The sequence below is a fragment of the Olea europaea genome, chromosome 13, assembly GCF_002742605.1.
Source record: "Olea europaea var. sylvestris chromosome 13, O_europaea_v1, whole genome shotgun sequence".
Taxonomy (NCBI): domain Eukaryota; kingdom Viridiplantae; phylum Streptophyta; class Magnoliopsida; order Lamiales; family Oleaceae; genus Olea; species Olea europaea.
In genome coordinates, this window is record NC_036249.1 from 26360245 (window position 1) to 26373766 (window position 13522).

The 13522-nt window shown below is 36.4% G+C and overlaps 2 protein-coding genes and 1 pseudogene across 2 annotated transcripts; 2 read left to right on the forward strand and 1 right to left on the reverse strand.

Annotated features, from left to right (window-relative positions):
• Positions 1-3928: 3928 nt before the first annotated feature.
• LOC111408052 (pentatricopeptide repeat-containing protein At4g16390, chloroplastic-like) lies at positions 3929-6903 on the forward strand. Its single transcript, XM_023037814.1, is given in 3 exon segments — positions 3929-4773; positions 4775-4800; positions 4802-6903. Coding segments are annotated over 3 exon segments (897 nt in total). The 5' UTR covers positions 3929-4104; the 3' UTR covers positions 5004-6903.
• LOC111408051 lies at positions 5296-6903 on the forward strand (annotated as a pseudogene).
• Positions 6904-8094: 1191 nt separating this feature from the next.
• LOC111408050 (microtubule-associated protein 70-5-like) lies at positions 8095-12194 on the reverse strand. The gene is made up of 11 exons (XM_023037813.1): positions 12079-12194; positions 11040-11125; positions 10841-10906; positions 10576-10746; positions 10162-10332; positions 9928-10083; positions 9655-9801; positions 9450-9521; positions 8756-9355; positions 8522-8664; positions 8095-8399 (listed from the first exon to the last, which is right to left on the reverse strand). The coding sequence occupies exons 1-11, from the start codon at positions 12173-12175 to the stop codon at positions 8393-8395; spliced, it is 1716 nt and encodes a 571-aa protein (XP_022893581.1). The 5' UTR covers positions 12176-12194; the 3' UTR covers positions 8095-8392.
• Positions 12195-13522: the final 1328 nt, after the last annotated feature.

Consider the following 13522-nt stretch of genomic DNA (forward strand, 5'->3'; position numbering starts at 1 on the left):
CGAATAAAATTCCCAAAACCTTTATATAGAAACCAAACTGGGTGAGATGGTTAGTGCTTGTCGTCATAGAAATGTGATGGTTTGGAGTTCCAGGATCCCAACTATAGTTAAAGGAGTTTGAGTTAAAAAGTCTAAAATGGGTACTAATCATATAAAATAAAAAAATATAAATAAAAAAATAAAAAAATCAAATGTCATACATCTTCTACTTCTCTTTGTAGCATTTTTGACTCGAGTGATTAAGCCTGTAAGGGTATTTTAAAACCTGGTGCCCTAAAGTCAGTTGACTTAGGAGTCATCGGCCTAAAACTCGCTACAAGAGTCGTTTAGAAAGCTTAATGGAGAGAGGTATTGCATGGGAGATGTTTAAAAAAAATAGATTCTCTTAAAAAATTGATACATCTTCTAACTTTCTTCGAAGCCTTTATAACTCGAGCAAGTAAGCATGTAAGGGTGTTTTAAAACCTGATGCCCTAAAATCAGCTGGCTTGGGAGTCATTGGTCTAAAGCTCGCTAAAGAAGTTATTTAGAAAGCTTAATGGAGAATAGTATTGCACAGGAGATGTTAGAAAAAGAAAAGTGCCCAATCAGGACTTTAAGATTTGAACTCTAGAGACTGGCGGTGTGATTTTGAGAAAACTTACCACCTCAATTCTAGGTTGGCAAGTATCTAACTTTGATCACTTTGTGGGGGAAAAATGAAGGATAATAATTTTAGAAATCCCCATGTGCTAAAAATACCTCGGGATTGGAGAGAAAAGCATAAGGAGTGATTCTACACGAGAGGTGTAAGGAAAAATGACCACAAGAGGGTTGGGATTGCAAAATAAATCAATGACACTTGATTGATTATGTTCTAGTATGAGTGTGAGTTCAAGGTTGGCCAATCGCACCCACACTAAGTTCAGCATCGTATAAGTAAAAATTTATTTTAAATGTTGTTTGAAACTTTCTAAAGTGTAACTTAAATTCGAACCTGAGGCATGCGATAAGCTGTTCATTATTGAGTCCAACATTTGTGACCTATGTGCAACTAGTAATATGATCTATGCTTGAGTTTTGTTTTGTTCGGGGACGAACAAAGGTTTTAGTTTGGGGGTGTTTGATAAGTGCATTTTGTGCACTTATTTAGACCATATTATTAAGTTTTTATGTCATGAAAGTGTTATTTGACACTTAACTTGAGTAATTTTTCGTTTATTTTAGTGATGGACCGTTTCCTAAGCAATTGGAAAAGGAAAAAAGGGGGGGAATTCAAAGTATGAGGACTAAATTGCAACATTTCAATAGTTGATTCAGATCACAAAATGAAAATTAAAGATGTTGTGGGTTCAATTGGATGCAAATGAAAGTCAAAGAGTTGAAATTGCAAGAGAAAGAGCTTGAAAGAATAAAAAATCGACTTCGGGGGCTAAAATACAACATATGAAAGAAATTTTGCCTAGGCGACAGCCTACTTATAAAAATCGGGCGATCGCCCCATATGTTTTTCTTATTATTGAGAAGAAAATGTTGGCCTGGGTGATAGCTTGGGTTTTGCGTGAGCAACAGCCCAGGCCAATTGCAGCAAGAATTTTCTGGTTTCCTTTTCTGATTAAAACTCTTATGGAAACAAATCTTAGGAACCTTTTAAAGCCCTAGGGACGTCCAAAAATAGAAAGGACGAATTATACATTATTTTGGGAGGATTTGAAGAGAAGGAAGAAGGAAGAACAAAAAGATTCAAGGTCTCACTTCAAGAATTCAATAGGGCGATGTCTTTTTTTAATTCTTGTTGTTATGTTCTTCTTCCCATTATGCTAGGCTAGAAAAATCTATACCAGGAGATCGATGAACCTCGTAATGTGATATTTAATTCTTTGTTCCGCATTTTGACACTAAAACACGTATTGATTGTTTTGAATGATTTATATGCATTTAATTGCTTCCATGATTATGGGCCGGTAATTGTGTGAGTTTTGGTGGTTTGTTTTATCTATTTAAAAGAAGAGGAATGAATTCAACAAGGTATAAATCATCGTAGGGCCTGATAGGGGATATAAATATACCCCTATGCTTTGTGTGAATCTCTAAGTACTCACAAAACTATATGCATTCTCATATATTTGCATTCATCATAGAGATATAGGCTGGTAGCGTATGAGAATAGGTTCAGTTCATCTCGAGAGAGTGTGTTAGATAGATTAAGGAGATCATGTTGTCAAAGTGTGGAATTAAAGTTAAATTGAGCATTGTTTGGGAATTCGTGATCCTAATGCACTTTTATATTTATTGAGTACACCAACTTGCAATCAACATATTCACTTCGCATTTTAGTTCATTCAAATAATACATATTTGCATATTTAATCCAAGTAAGGTTAATTTAAGTCACTACAATTCACGTTTGACAAATCAGTTTTGGTTAAGGTCAAGTTAGGTAAAATTAAACTAATTAGTCTCTTTGGGATGATGTTCGGACTCAATTGATCTACTTTATTACTTGTTAACGAATCGTACACTTGCAGTGATTTAAATCGAAAGAAAATATTTCGTGAACAACAACCATATACCGACACAAAGAAAATACCATCTCTAATTCAACATGGACGAGAGCACCATCTCTTCAAGATCCTCGAGGCTCGCCAATTTAGACGAACAAATATGGATGATATTATAAGTGAGGTATCATGTAGAGTAGCCATGCTTTCTGTTACATCTTGTCATTTTAACAATAAAGTTGGGGTTTAATTACCTCATCATTGTGGCTGAAGACCAATCTGTAACTTGATCATAGATTGGGGACTAAGCAATATTAGAAAAAACATTTAGATAATCAAAACATTCCACAGGATAAGGCCCATGCCCGCCATCCTCCCTTAACCCCTCAACCCTCTGCCACCGGCAAAACCCAGGAAAAACACATATCGAAAAACTAGTGTAAATTAATTAATGGTCACTATACTTTGCTAAAGGTTACTACTTGATCATCAAAATTTAAAAGGTTATTCTTTGTTTACTCTAATTTGAACAAAATTTTCCATCAATCACTCGTATCATTTCCATTATTGTTATTTATATCAAAGTTTAGTGAGGAACTAATAACCTTAGCTAAATTTATGTTAGCAACAAGTAACATTTTAAATTCAGTGAGCAAGTATTAACTCATAGCAAAGTTCAATGAGCAACGAGTATGACCTCGTTTGATACACATTAATGTAAAAATAAGAATGAAAAATATAGCCGTTATGGATCACACACAAGAGATAGAAATTCAAATTTGGTGGCTTAATGTGATGGATAATGATCATATTTTTCATTTTAATGAAGAAAAAATGGGAAACAAAAAAGGGCTAACTTTTAAAAGATCGTTGAGCAAGTAGTAACATATAACAAAGTTCAATGACCATTGTTATCTATTAAATCTTGTCATTTTAACAATAAAGTTAGGGTTTGTTTACCTCATTTTTGTGGTTGAGGACCAATCTGTAACTTGATCATAGATTGGGGACTAACAAAAATTAAAAGAAACATTTAGGGTCGTTTAATTGTAAGGATGAAATTTGGATGAAAAGAAAATGAATTTCAAGGAATTGAATTGCTTAGAATTTGTTTTATTGGAGATTGACAATTAAATGTGTTTGATTTGTATAATTTTCCACCTGAAAAATGTCGAAATGTTTTATCTTTTGATGTTCATTTGACTTTATTTTTTTATTAAAATTGTCAACTAAAAGGACAAAATTTGTTACAATTGAGAATAGAATTTGTTCCAATTGTAAAAAAATTTAAAAAAAAAAAAGGAAAAGAAAAAAAAGTGCCTGCAAATCCAAACGATTTTCCACAAAACTATGAAATTGGCACATGTGTGGAGAGAAGTTGGGAAACAAATTCCATGAAAATTTTTAACAATCAAACAATACAAATTAAATGAAAATGAAAATGAAAAATCAAGGCTATCAAACATGACCTTGCACAAGGCCCCGTGCCCGCCCTCGTCCCTTTACCTCTCAGCTCTCGGTGATCGGCAAAACCCATGAAAACATACACACCGAAAAACTATAGCGAGTGAAAAGAGCAACAATGGCTTACAATCTCAGTGCTTCACCATTTACTTCACTTTCTCATGGCACCAATCTCTTTTGCAACTCAATGTCTCCTCCACACCTCCTTCAACTCAGTCTCAGACCGTAAAAAACCCGTCGATTTTCGCCTCAAATTTCGTCCCCGGAAACCCCCTTTTCATATTTCCAATGTCTCTTTACAAGAACGAGAGCACGCCGCAATTTCAGAAGATTCACACAGCCCAACTAAAAAAACCAATTCTTTGACAAAATCCTACATCTGGGTCGATCCCAAGAGCCACAGAGCATCGAAATTAAGGCAGAAGTCCTATGATTTCAGGTATTCTTCTTTAGTTAAAATTTCGAAATCTTTGGATTCTTGTTCCCCGTTAGAAGAAGATATAGTGAATATATTGGAAAGCTTTGGGACTAAAATTGTGAAACAAGATGCTGTGATTGTATTGAACTACATGTCGAACCTGGAAACTGCGCTATTGGTGCTTAAGTATTTTCAAGAATGGTTGAAATTGAGTGAAGAATTTATTTTGTATAATGTTACTTTGAATGTTTTTAGGAAATATAGGGATTTCGATGGCGCAGAAAATTTATTTAATCAAATGCTTGAGAGAGGGGTTAAGCCTGATAATGTTACTTTCTCAACCATAATTAGCTGTGCTAGGGTGTGTTCTTTGCCTGAAAAGGCTGTTGAATTGTTTGAAAAAATGTCATCTTTTTGGATGTGAACCTGATGTGGTGACTTACTATGATTGACGAATATGGGAAGGCAGGGAATGTGGATATGGCTATGAGTTTGTATGATCGTGCAAGGACTGAGAAATGGTGTGTTGGCGTTGTCACCATCTCAACGTTGGTTAAGATTTATGCGGCATCCGTGAATTTTGATGGGTGCTTGAACGTTTTTACGCTGAATTGGGAGGGCCAGACTCCAAGAGCTAGCTAATGAGGTTGGAAAATCCAAGCCAATATAAACCATACAAAGGAAGCTTACACTTTCGATGTGGGATTCAGGTGCCCATATACCCCAATGGGAACCATGACAAACCACCGTGCTTCCGACTTAACATTCACGTCGAGCAGGTGCCCATACACCCTAAGTGGTAACCGAGATCAGAAGAGATGATGCTTGCTCTGGTACCATTATCATGCTCAATTGGGAGAGTTAGCCCTAAAAACTAGCCAATGAGGTTGGAGAACCCAAACCAATATAAACTACGTAAAGAAAGCTTACACTTTCGATGTGAAATTCAGATGTCCTTAGACCCCAATGGATACCATGACACACACAAAGGAAGCTTACACTTTCAATGTGGGATTCAGGTACCCATACACCCCAATGGGAACCATGACAAACTTGTACGAGGAAATGAAGGCACTAGGAGTTAAGCCTAATTTGGCTTTGTATAACAATTTACTGGATGCTATGGGAAGAGCAAAGAGGGCATGGCAAGCACGCGAAGAATATCTACAAGGAGATGGTGAATAATATGATCGATCCAAGTTGGGGTAGTTATGCCACATTGATTAGGGCATATTGTAGGCTTGGTATGGTGATGACACACTTAATGTTTACAGGGAGATGAAGGAGATGGGCATGGAGTTTATCGTTTTTTTATATAATACTATTTTGTATATGTGTGCTGATGTAGGACATGCAGAGGAAGCCGTTGAAATTTTTGAGGATATGAAGAGTTCAGGACCTGCATGCCTGACAGTTGGACATTTTCTTCTTTGATTACAATTCATTCCTGGAGTGGGAAAGTTAACCAGGCAGAGGCTACCGTGAATGAAATGGTGGAAGCTGGGTTTGAGCCTAACATCTTTGTCTCGACCTCACTCATCCAGTGTTAAGGGAAAGCTGGCCAAATAGATGATATTGTAAGGATATTTAATTGGTTGCTAGAGCTAAGTGTAACTCCAGATGAGCGATTCTGCGGTTGTCTTCTTAATGTAATGACTCAAGCACCAAAAGAAGAACTTTCTAAGTTGATGGGTTGCATTGAGAGGACTAATGCGAAGCTTGGTCGTGTGGTCAAAATCCTCACAGATGAAGATAATTTTGAAGGAGAAATCTTCAAGAAGGAAGCTGGTGAACTCTTTGAATGTATTGGTAATGATGTAAGAAAGGCCTATTGCAGTTGTTTAATTGATTTCTGTGTCAACCTTAATCATTTGGAGAGAGCTTGTCAGTTGTTAGACCTTGGGCTCGCACGTGGAATATATGCTGATGTACAGTCTAGACCTCTAACCCAGTGGTCTTTGCACTTGAAGAGCCTCTCTCTAGGGGCGGCTTTAACTGCACTGCACATCTGGGTGAATGACTTATCGAGAACATTCGAAGATGGGGAAGAACTTCCATCATTGCTTGGGATCAACACAGGGCATGGGAAACATAAATACTCTGAGAAAGGATTGGCAGGTGTTTTTGAATCCCATCTGAAGGAGCTAAATGCTCCATTTCATGAGGCACCAGACTAAGGTTGGTTGGTTTTTGACGATGAAGGTTGCAGCCACATCTTCGTTGAAGTCTAGAAGTTCCCAGGAGGCAGTTGCTGCTTAGGTGGAGTTCTTAGCCTTTTTGTTGATACATGACACCTCAAATTATTGTTTCTCTGGCCTTGTGCAATTATGCTTAGTCTACAATAGAGAATTTTCTTCTTCTTCTTCATTTTTTTTTTATTTTTATTATTTTATTTTTTTTGGTCACGTGGATTGGCTTATACTGATTGTTTCATGATTGTTTCGCCCTTCTAAGATAGTTTCATGATTGTATACGAGTTCATTGAATGCCTGCATTTGTATGATGGCATGGTTTTGACCAGAATGCACATTTTCTTGGATAATTCAAAATTTTGTCCCGGCTTCAATTTTTATGCTCATTTTCCAGTTCGGTTGCTAATTTGTAGCCAGATCCGTTGATAACCCTTCATTAATATGTTGTTGAGTTGGGAGAAAATGATGGACCATAAAAGAAAAAGATTGAAGAAGAATCTCTCAAAACCAGTTCACATTCAGGTGAGAACAAATATGATAGCAAGGAGTTGACATTTTTGACATACCATGTGCACTTTGGGTGGAAGGTTCAATAAACATATTTCGTCAACTATAGAGAATGTCAAATATTAAACAAACTGTCAGGTGCTTTGCAGTTTTTTTTTTTTTTTTTTTTAAAGAGATGAGGGTGGTGTAAGCAACATTATATATGTGTAGTTTTCCTAAATTCAACATCCATGCAAAATGGGAAACTTCGTAGCATCTCAGATGAAAATCGGAGAATATGGAGGAGAAAAGGAACTTGACGCCACGTCGCCAAGAAGAAGGCAGGACGTTTTTGGCTTTGCAAGGCTCTTTTTTCTCTGCGTGCAAAGTCAGAATTGCCACAGATGACACTATACTGCCGCCCTCTAACACCACCAAAAGTGGCAAAGGAAGGCCAGAGAGTAAGAATGGTAGACACTAAGAAGCAGTTGGAGCTGCTGATCATTAGTACAAAAAATCTCAAATCGAGGCAAATTGCACTTCGATCCTCATCTTTAGCTACCATTCCAGAGTTGTAGTATTGTTTAAACAGCGTGGAAGGTTTTTTCTTTCAGTTTATTATTTCATTTGCTCCCCGATTTCTGGTGGAACTGTACATGTGAACAAACAGGAAGAGTATCCACTTTTGGATGAATTTAGAGGTGTTCATTTCTGCTATAATATGTACCCTCCGAAGAATTCTACGAAAAAGGGAGGTGGGGGGGGGGGGTTCCTACTTAATCAAGTTACCTCAAACGCCCCCACCAAGCCCCGAGGTTCTATCTGTATTTTTATGTCAATCATGTTTGAATGAAGAGATCTCTTCAAAGGCTATCGATTATACAAATGCAAATGTTTCAGAATTTTGCAGTTTCTTAGTTGATGATGTCAATGAGGAATACATTCAACTTTTATACTGCAAATGTCTCAGAATTAGTCACTAATAGTTAAGTTGTAGCACTGTCTGTTTCCCCTGTTTAGGGATTCCAACAATTTTCGGGTTCTTGAATTTAACATATGCTCAACCATTCGGAATATAGATTATAATTACTTATTTGAATTATTTACAAGAGCTTTTCAGTTGGATTGAATATCATCCCTTTGAATCTTAGCTGAAAATAACTCCCAAATTCATCCTCTAAAACGCTTGACAATCCCACTTACAAATCAATTGAAAACATTATTTCTTCTAACTTGAATCACTCATATTCTGTGCATAACTGGTATGATACACCTACTGATTTCCAAGCTCATTCTCTCTCTCTCTCTCTCTCTCTCTCTCTCTCTCTCTCAAAATGCATCTACAGGAGGCACTTAGGACCTGAAACAATTCGCAAAAATAGTAAATATCTCATGAGTGGATATAATCATACAAATTTGGATCAATGGAAAAGTACACAGGGAACGGCCAAAGGGTTGGTGGGACAGAGACGAAATGCTAACCTTCTTGAGGAGTTTGTTTTTCTTGTCTTGTCATCCACCTTAGCTGATACTGAATCAGTCTCTCTTATTGCAGCTTCTCTCTTTGTTTTCTTAGACTCAATTTGTATTGCTTTTGACAGGGTTTCTATCTTCTTCATGAGCATCTGTAAATAACTCAAATATACTAGTTAAACAATGGAAGAAGCACACTGCAGGTGCCTTGGGGTTGGGCGGAGTTGCCAATAGGTACTTTACCTTGATTTCTTCATCCTTAGCATTCAAAGAGCTATCTTTAAACTCACAATACTTCCTCAAATTCATAACCTCTTTCTGAAGCTTATCATACAGAAATCCTGATACCACATCATCACTATTGCTGTTAGCACTATCCGCATTCTTCGTCTCTCCATTGCTGCCAACTATACTTTTTGCGTTCACCATGTCTCCAATTTCATTGCTGTTATACTTCTCAAGATTCACAGTAGTAATTTTATTCATATCTGCGTTCTCCTTTTCGCTGTCTATGAATTTATTCCTAGAAGCCCACATACTCTTTTTCAGCAAAGTCTCTCCCGTAGGATCTCTCCTTTTTGTACCATCACCTGGCTTCATTTCTCCTTTAGCAGTCAAAGTTTGTTTCTCGTCTCCTGGCATTGATGAGCTTTTGTTGATAGTGGAACCCCTTGGTTGTGATGTAGATCTCTTTCTCATTCGGGTATTACTCGCTAGGATCCCAAAAAAGTGCTTGGTCTTTTCAGTTTTCGGGCATCCACCGTTTGCATTAGGATTGACTGAGAAACATGACATATGCTTTAAGCCTTCTTCCAGTGTCTTCAGCCTCAAATTCAACTTATCCTGGAGAAAATGATTTTAACATCTTCAATTTACTTAATCAAGAAGCAAGAAGCACAACATGTCTTATAGTATAGTAGAGAATACAAGTTTTAACCTTGAGTTGTGCTTCAGCCTTTGCCGTTCTCTCTGAAATCGCCAGCTTGTCTCTTAACCGTTGCATTTCTGCCTACAATGTATAAATCCAATAATTAATAAAAAACTGAAAACTCATTTTAGATTTTTCGTTTGAATTGTAAAGTTTTTGATGTGCAGATAAGGAAAAGTGATCGAGCATCTGAGATTGGGACACCGGTCGATACCTGCAACAGCCTTCTCTCTTCCAGCCATTGCTTGACCGGCATTACTTTGTCATTCTCGTCTTTCCACTCGTTAGCCACAACAGTTGCTACTCGGTTTGCTGAAACCTTTATTCTTGCTAGTTCTCTTTCCAGTGTCCTCTTTTCCTCCTATGAAGTTTCATAGAAATAAGATCAGTTGATATAAAATACATGTCTAATTGTGACTACCTTGTGTTTGGTAAATTATTAACTGTAAGAGACACAAACATTCAGAAAACGTTAAACAAGTTCTACATTTAACTCCGAAATCTGTCGTTTGTAATCACAAATAGTGTTGGCTGCTGCTCCACCAGCAAGAATGGCCTCCTCAAGCTCCTGAATAGTTTGGCTGAGCTTTTCAACCTCTAAAACTTTTTGCCTATTTGTCTTATCAAGTATTTTGTTCTCCTCCTGTGCATGAAATTCCGTTAGTTATCTCCAAAAACATTTCATTGATTAACCTCGTAAAAATTCAGTCTGAAAATTTACCTGGCAGATTTCAATTTGTCTTCTAAGCTCGAAGTTTTGATTTTGAACCTCCTCCACTACAAGTGCCCTTTCTAGAGCACTTTTCAGTATCCTTTCTGCTTCAAGCAGAGCCGCTTCTTTCGACTTGGTGAGACGATCCAAAGCCCTCTTATTTTCCTGCAGTGCTGCAACCTAAAAAGCTCCAAGGCAATGATATCAGATAAAAAGCAAGTCAGTTTTGCTCGTGTGTGTTTTTCAGCACAAGCGTATGATTCTAAATTTCTAATTCCCACTTTCTCTTCCACTTTCTCTTCCATTTTAGGAAATTTTTACATCAATTTAGTCGAAGGAGCATCAGAAGAGTTTTCCTTCTAGATCAATGCTTATCGTATAATTCATTGAATAGAAACTATCTTTAATCATCCATGTATGCACCTCGTTCTTATACTTCTTGAGTTCTGCCTCAAGAGGAGCAATAACTGACTCAATAGGAATAGAATCATCGTCCTTTTGATTCGCATACACCCTCCTAAGAGTTGCTTCAGCTGCATATTGTGCACTCAATGCCCCCCTCTTCTCATATGTGAGTTTCGTAGTTTCAAGATTCTGCATCAATCCGACTCAAAATAAGTACCTTCTCAGACAATTCAGATAAAGATATATAAATATTGTTTCATAGAAGAGAGACTATATCACACACCTTCTGTTCAAGAAGGTTTTCAGCGACTCTGAGCTTCTCTTCAAATCTTTTTAATTCACTTCCAATCTAGAAAAACAAATAGCATATATAGAAAACATATCATGGCAACTATATTCGATATTTTTGTGCGTCAAAGCTGAATTCATTTTGTATTATTTTTTGTTTTAATAATAAGATGAGGAAAATATTTTTCGAATACCTCGTCTAAAGCCTTGTCCTTTAAGACTTCTGTTGCTCTCAGTGCTTTGATTTCATTTTGGGCCTCTCCCAACTCCTGATCCTTCTCTGAAATTGTGAGACAAATTTATCGTTCTTATCATCGTGATTGCAGATTGTAATCGTAAAACAAGCTTGTCGCCATCCAAGTAGGAATTTAGCGGAGGAGAATATAACCAATAACCAGTAAGATGTTCAATATTATCAGTGAACCTACAATCCAGGACACCTTTCCTTGCCAGGAGAAAATATGCAGAAGATGGCAAATGTATGTACATTGATGAATAGAGAACCTGTTGCGAAATTTTAGTGTACAAAACCAGCTAAGAAAGGTCTAAACTACCCCAATGCATCAACACCACTAGCAGGGTGTTCTTACTAGAAATTCTGGACATATACAGAGCTATGAAACTATGTTTTAGGTGTCAGATTAATGACTATATTGCTCAATATAATAAGTTAATTTGCTTTCTCAAAATTTAACATAATATATCTACAAACAAAGTGCGAAATTCATTTTTTTCTCTAATATATGTTCCAAGTACTTGATTCAAATTTTGAGGAATTTGGAAAGTCCCCTTCGATAAACAGAATTCCCTTACCTTCTGTCTTAATCCTAAGCTGATGATACTGCCGAAGAACGTAAAGTTGAACCGGTATTCATAAATAAGAAGAGGCATTAACCGCGAGTTACAGGTGACAACTCGAGCCTTATCAAATACATGGTAAATTTTTGTGTGACATCCTCTTATTTAGTCATCTATTTAAATTCCCACAGTAATTAGCATATTCACTGAATAAAACAGCAAAATAATTGCACTTTTATAGTGGAATTTACTAAAACAATTCCCGTTATGGTATCATAGTGTGCAAAAGTCTTGAGTCCATGTATCACTGCCACCCATTTATAAGAAATCGTGCATGTCCACACACGAGGCAGCATGTTGAAGCCAATTTAAATAAATAAAATTATTTCGTCTTTAACAGCTTATGCTATTAGTTCACCAGTTATGATCAGTTACCTTTGAGTTGGTTTTGCAATCTGGTGAGCTCTAAAACGACAGGGTCGGGACGAGAAAGAGGGACTTCTCCTCCACCAATTTCCTCCAAGCCATGCATTTTCTGGGCTCTGTTTATGGCAAAGTAATTCATTTACTTTGGTTTTTTCTTGCCACTTTTGATAGTGAAAGGGCTATGTAGAGCATGAACAACCACATATATGTTTGTTGTTCTCACTCAAACCTTTAATTCCTATATGAATATTTATTCCATGATACCTATTTAGCTCATGTGTACAGTTTTTAAAAGATCATGACCTTCAACATGCCATACGACGGAAGAACAACACAATGGTGCCTAAATTCATAAGCTTAGTTACATAAAAAGGAAGACACAACAAATATTAGCCCAAAGGCTAGGAAACATTTCTACCTGAGTATGGTTTAATCAGTATCCTATCACTGTTTAATCGACATATGTATTCGCTATTTAATTGAGACTTAAACATGTATAAATAATACGTATATCAGTAAAAAATGTGATAGAAAATGCTGAATGCTATATGCCGAGAGTATTAAAAAATTTCTCGATAAACAAAAAGAAAAGGAAAAGGTGGCAGAAACGGGAACGGGGAAACCCAACCTTGCTAGGATTTATTGGGCCCATGAAGCTGCCAACACAAACCAGAAGGCAACAAAATGTCGAGTTACAGCAAGAACGTAAAGTCTAATACAGCTAAAGTAAAGGTCAGCCCAAAGAACATCATAAAACCGGCCCAATTGAGATGAGCGGCCCACTTCAATCTATTGTTCAGTAGCAATTTGGCATCTAAGTTTTAAAATTAAACAAATTGATCTCCAACATTTACTATAATTGCAAAACCATCAATAATGGAAACTCTACAAATCTGTATTAATTCAGCACGTGACTTTCTCGCATCTAGATTTTGCATTTTACTTAGACTTGTGCCCAAAAATTTAAATGTCTCATGTTTCATTAAGGCATGTCATAATTTAATAAAAATTTGGCGAAATTTTGTTACTTGTATAATATTGTTCATCACCTTGTTGACTAATGTTAAGCCGATGGCAAATAAATCAAGTTCAATGTAAGATGTAAATAAATTGAAATAAAATTCAAATTCAATCTAGGAAGTGAATGAAATTCAAATTTAATTCGAAAATAATTTATAGCGATCCTAAAAATTTTACACCATACTTCATGTAAATTTGCTAATAAAATGGTGTAAATTATATTGAAAAATTTGTTTTGCAAAAATAATAAAAATTAATGAAATAATTAAAAAAATTAAAAGAAAGACAAGTTAGACGTCTTTTTTAGAGATATAAGTTTGATGCACGTTTAACTCTTTTCGATATCCGTTTGAACCATTCGATATAACTAGCATGCAGTTCCCGAAACGAGCTTCTAAATGACGTAGGTGATTTGTGTATTCGACTAGAGTAC

Bases quoted from the DNA above. Each gene is read 5' to 3' on its own strand.
- LOC111408050 (XM_023037813.1), bottom strand. From the start codon at position 12,175: ATGCATGGCTTGGAGGAAATTGGTGGAGGAGAAGTCCCTCTTTCTCGT. The intron at 10,333-10,575 runs GTGCATACATGG...GGAGCTTTTTAG, and splicing joins TCAAGAAGTATAAGAACGAG to GTTGCAGCACTGCAGGAAAA. The intron at 9,802-9,927 runs GTAGAACTTGTT...GAAACTTCATAG, and splicing joins GACAGATTTCGGAGTTAAAT to GAGGAAAAGAGGACACTGGA.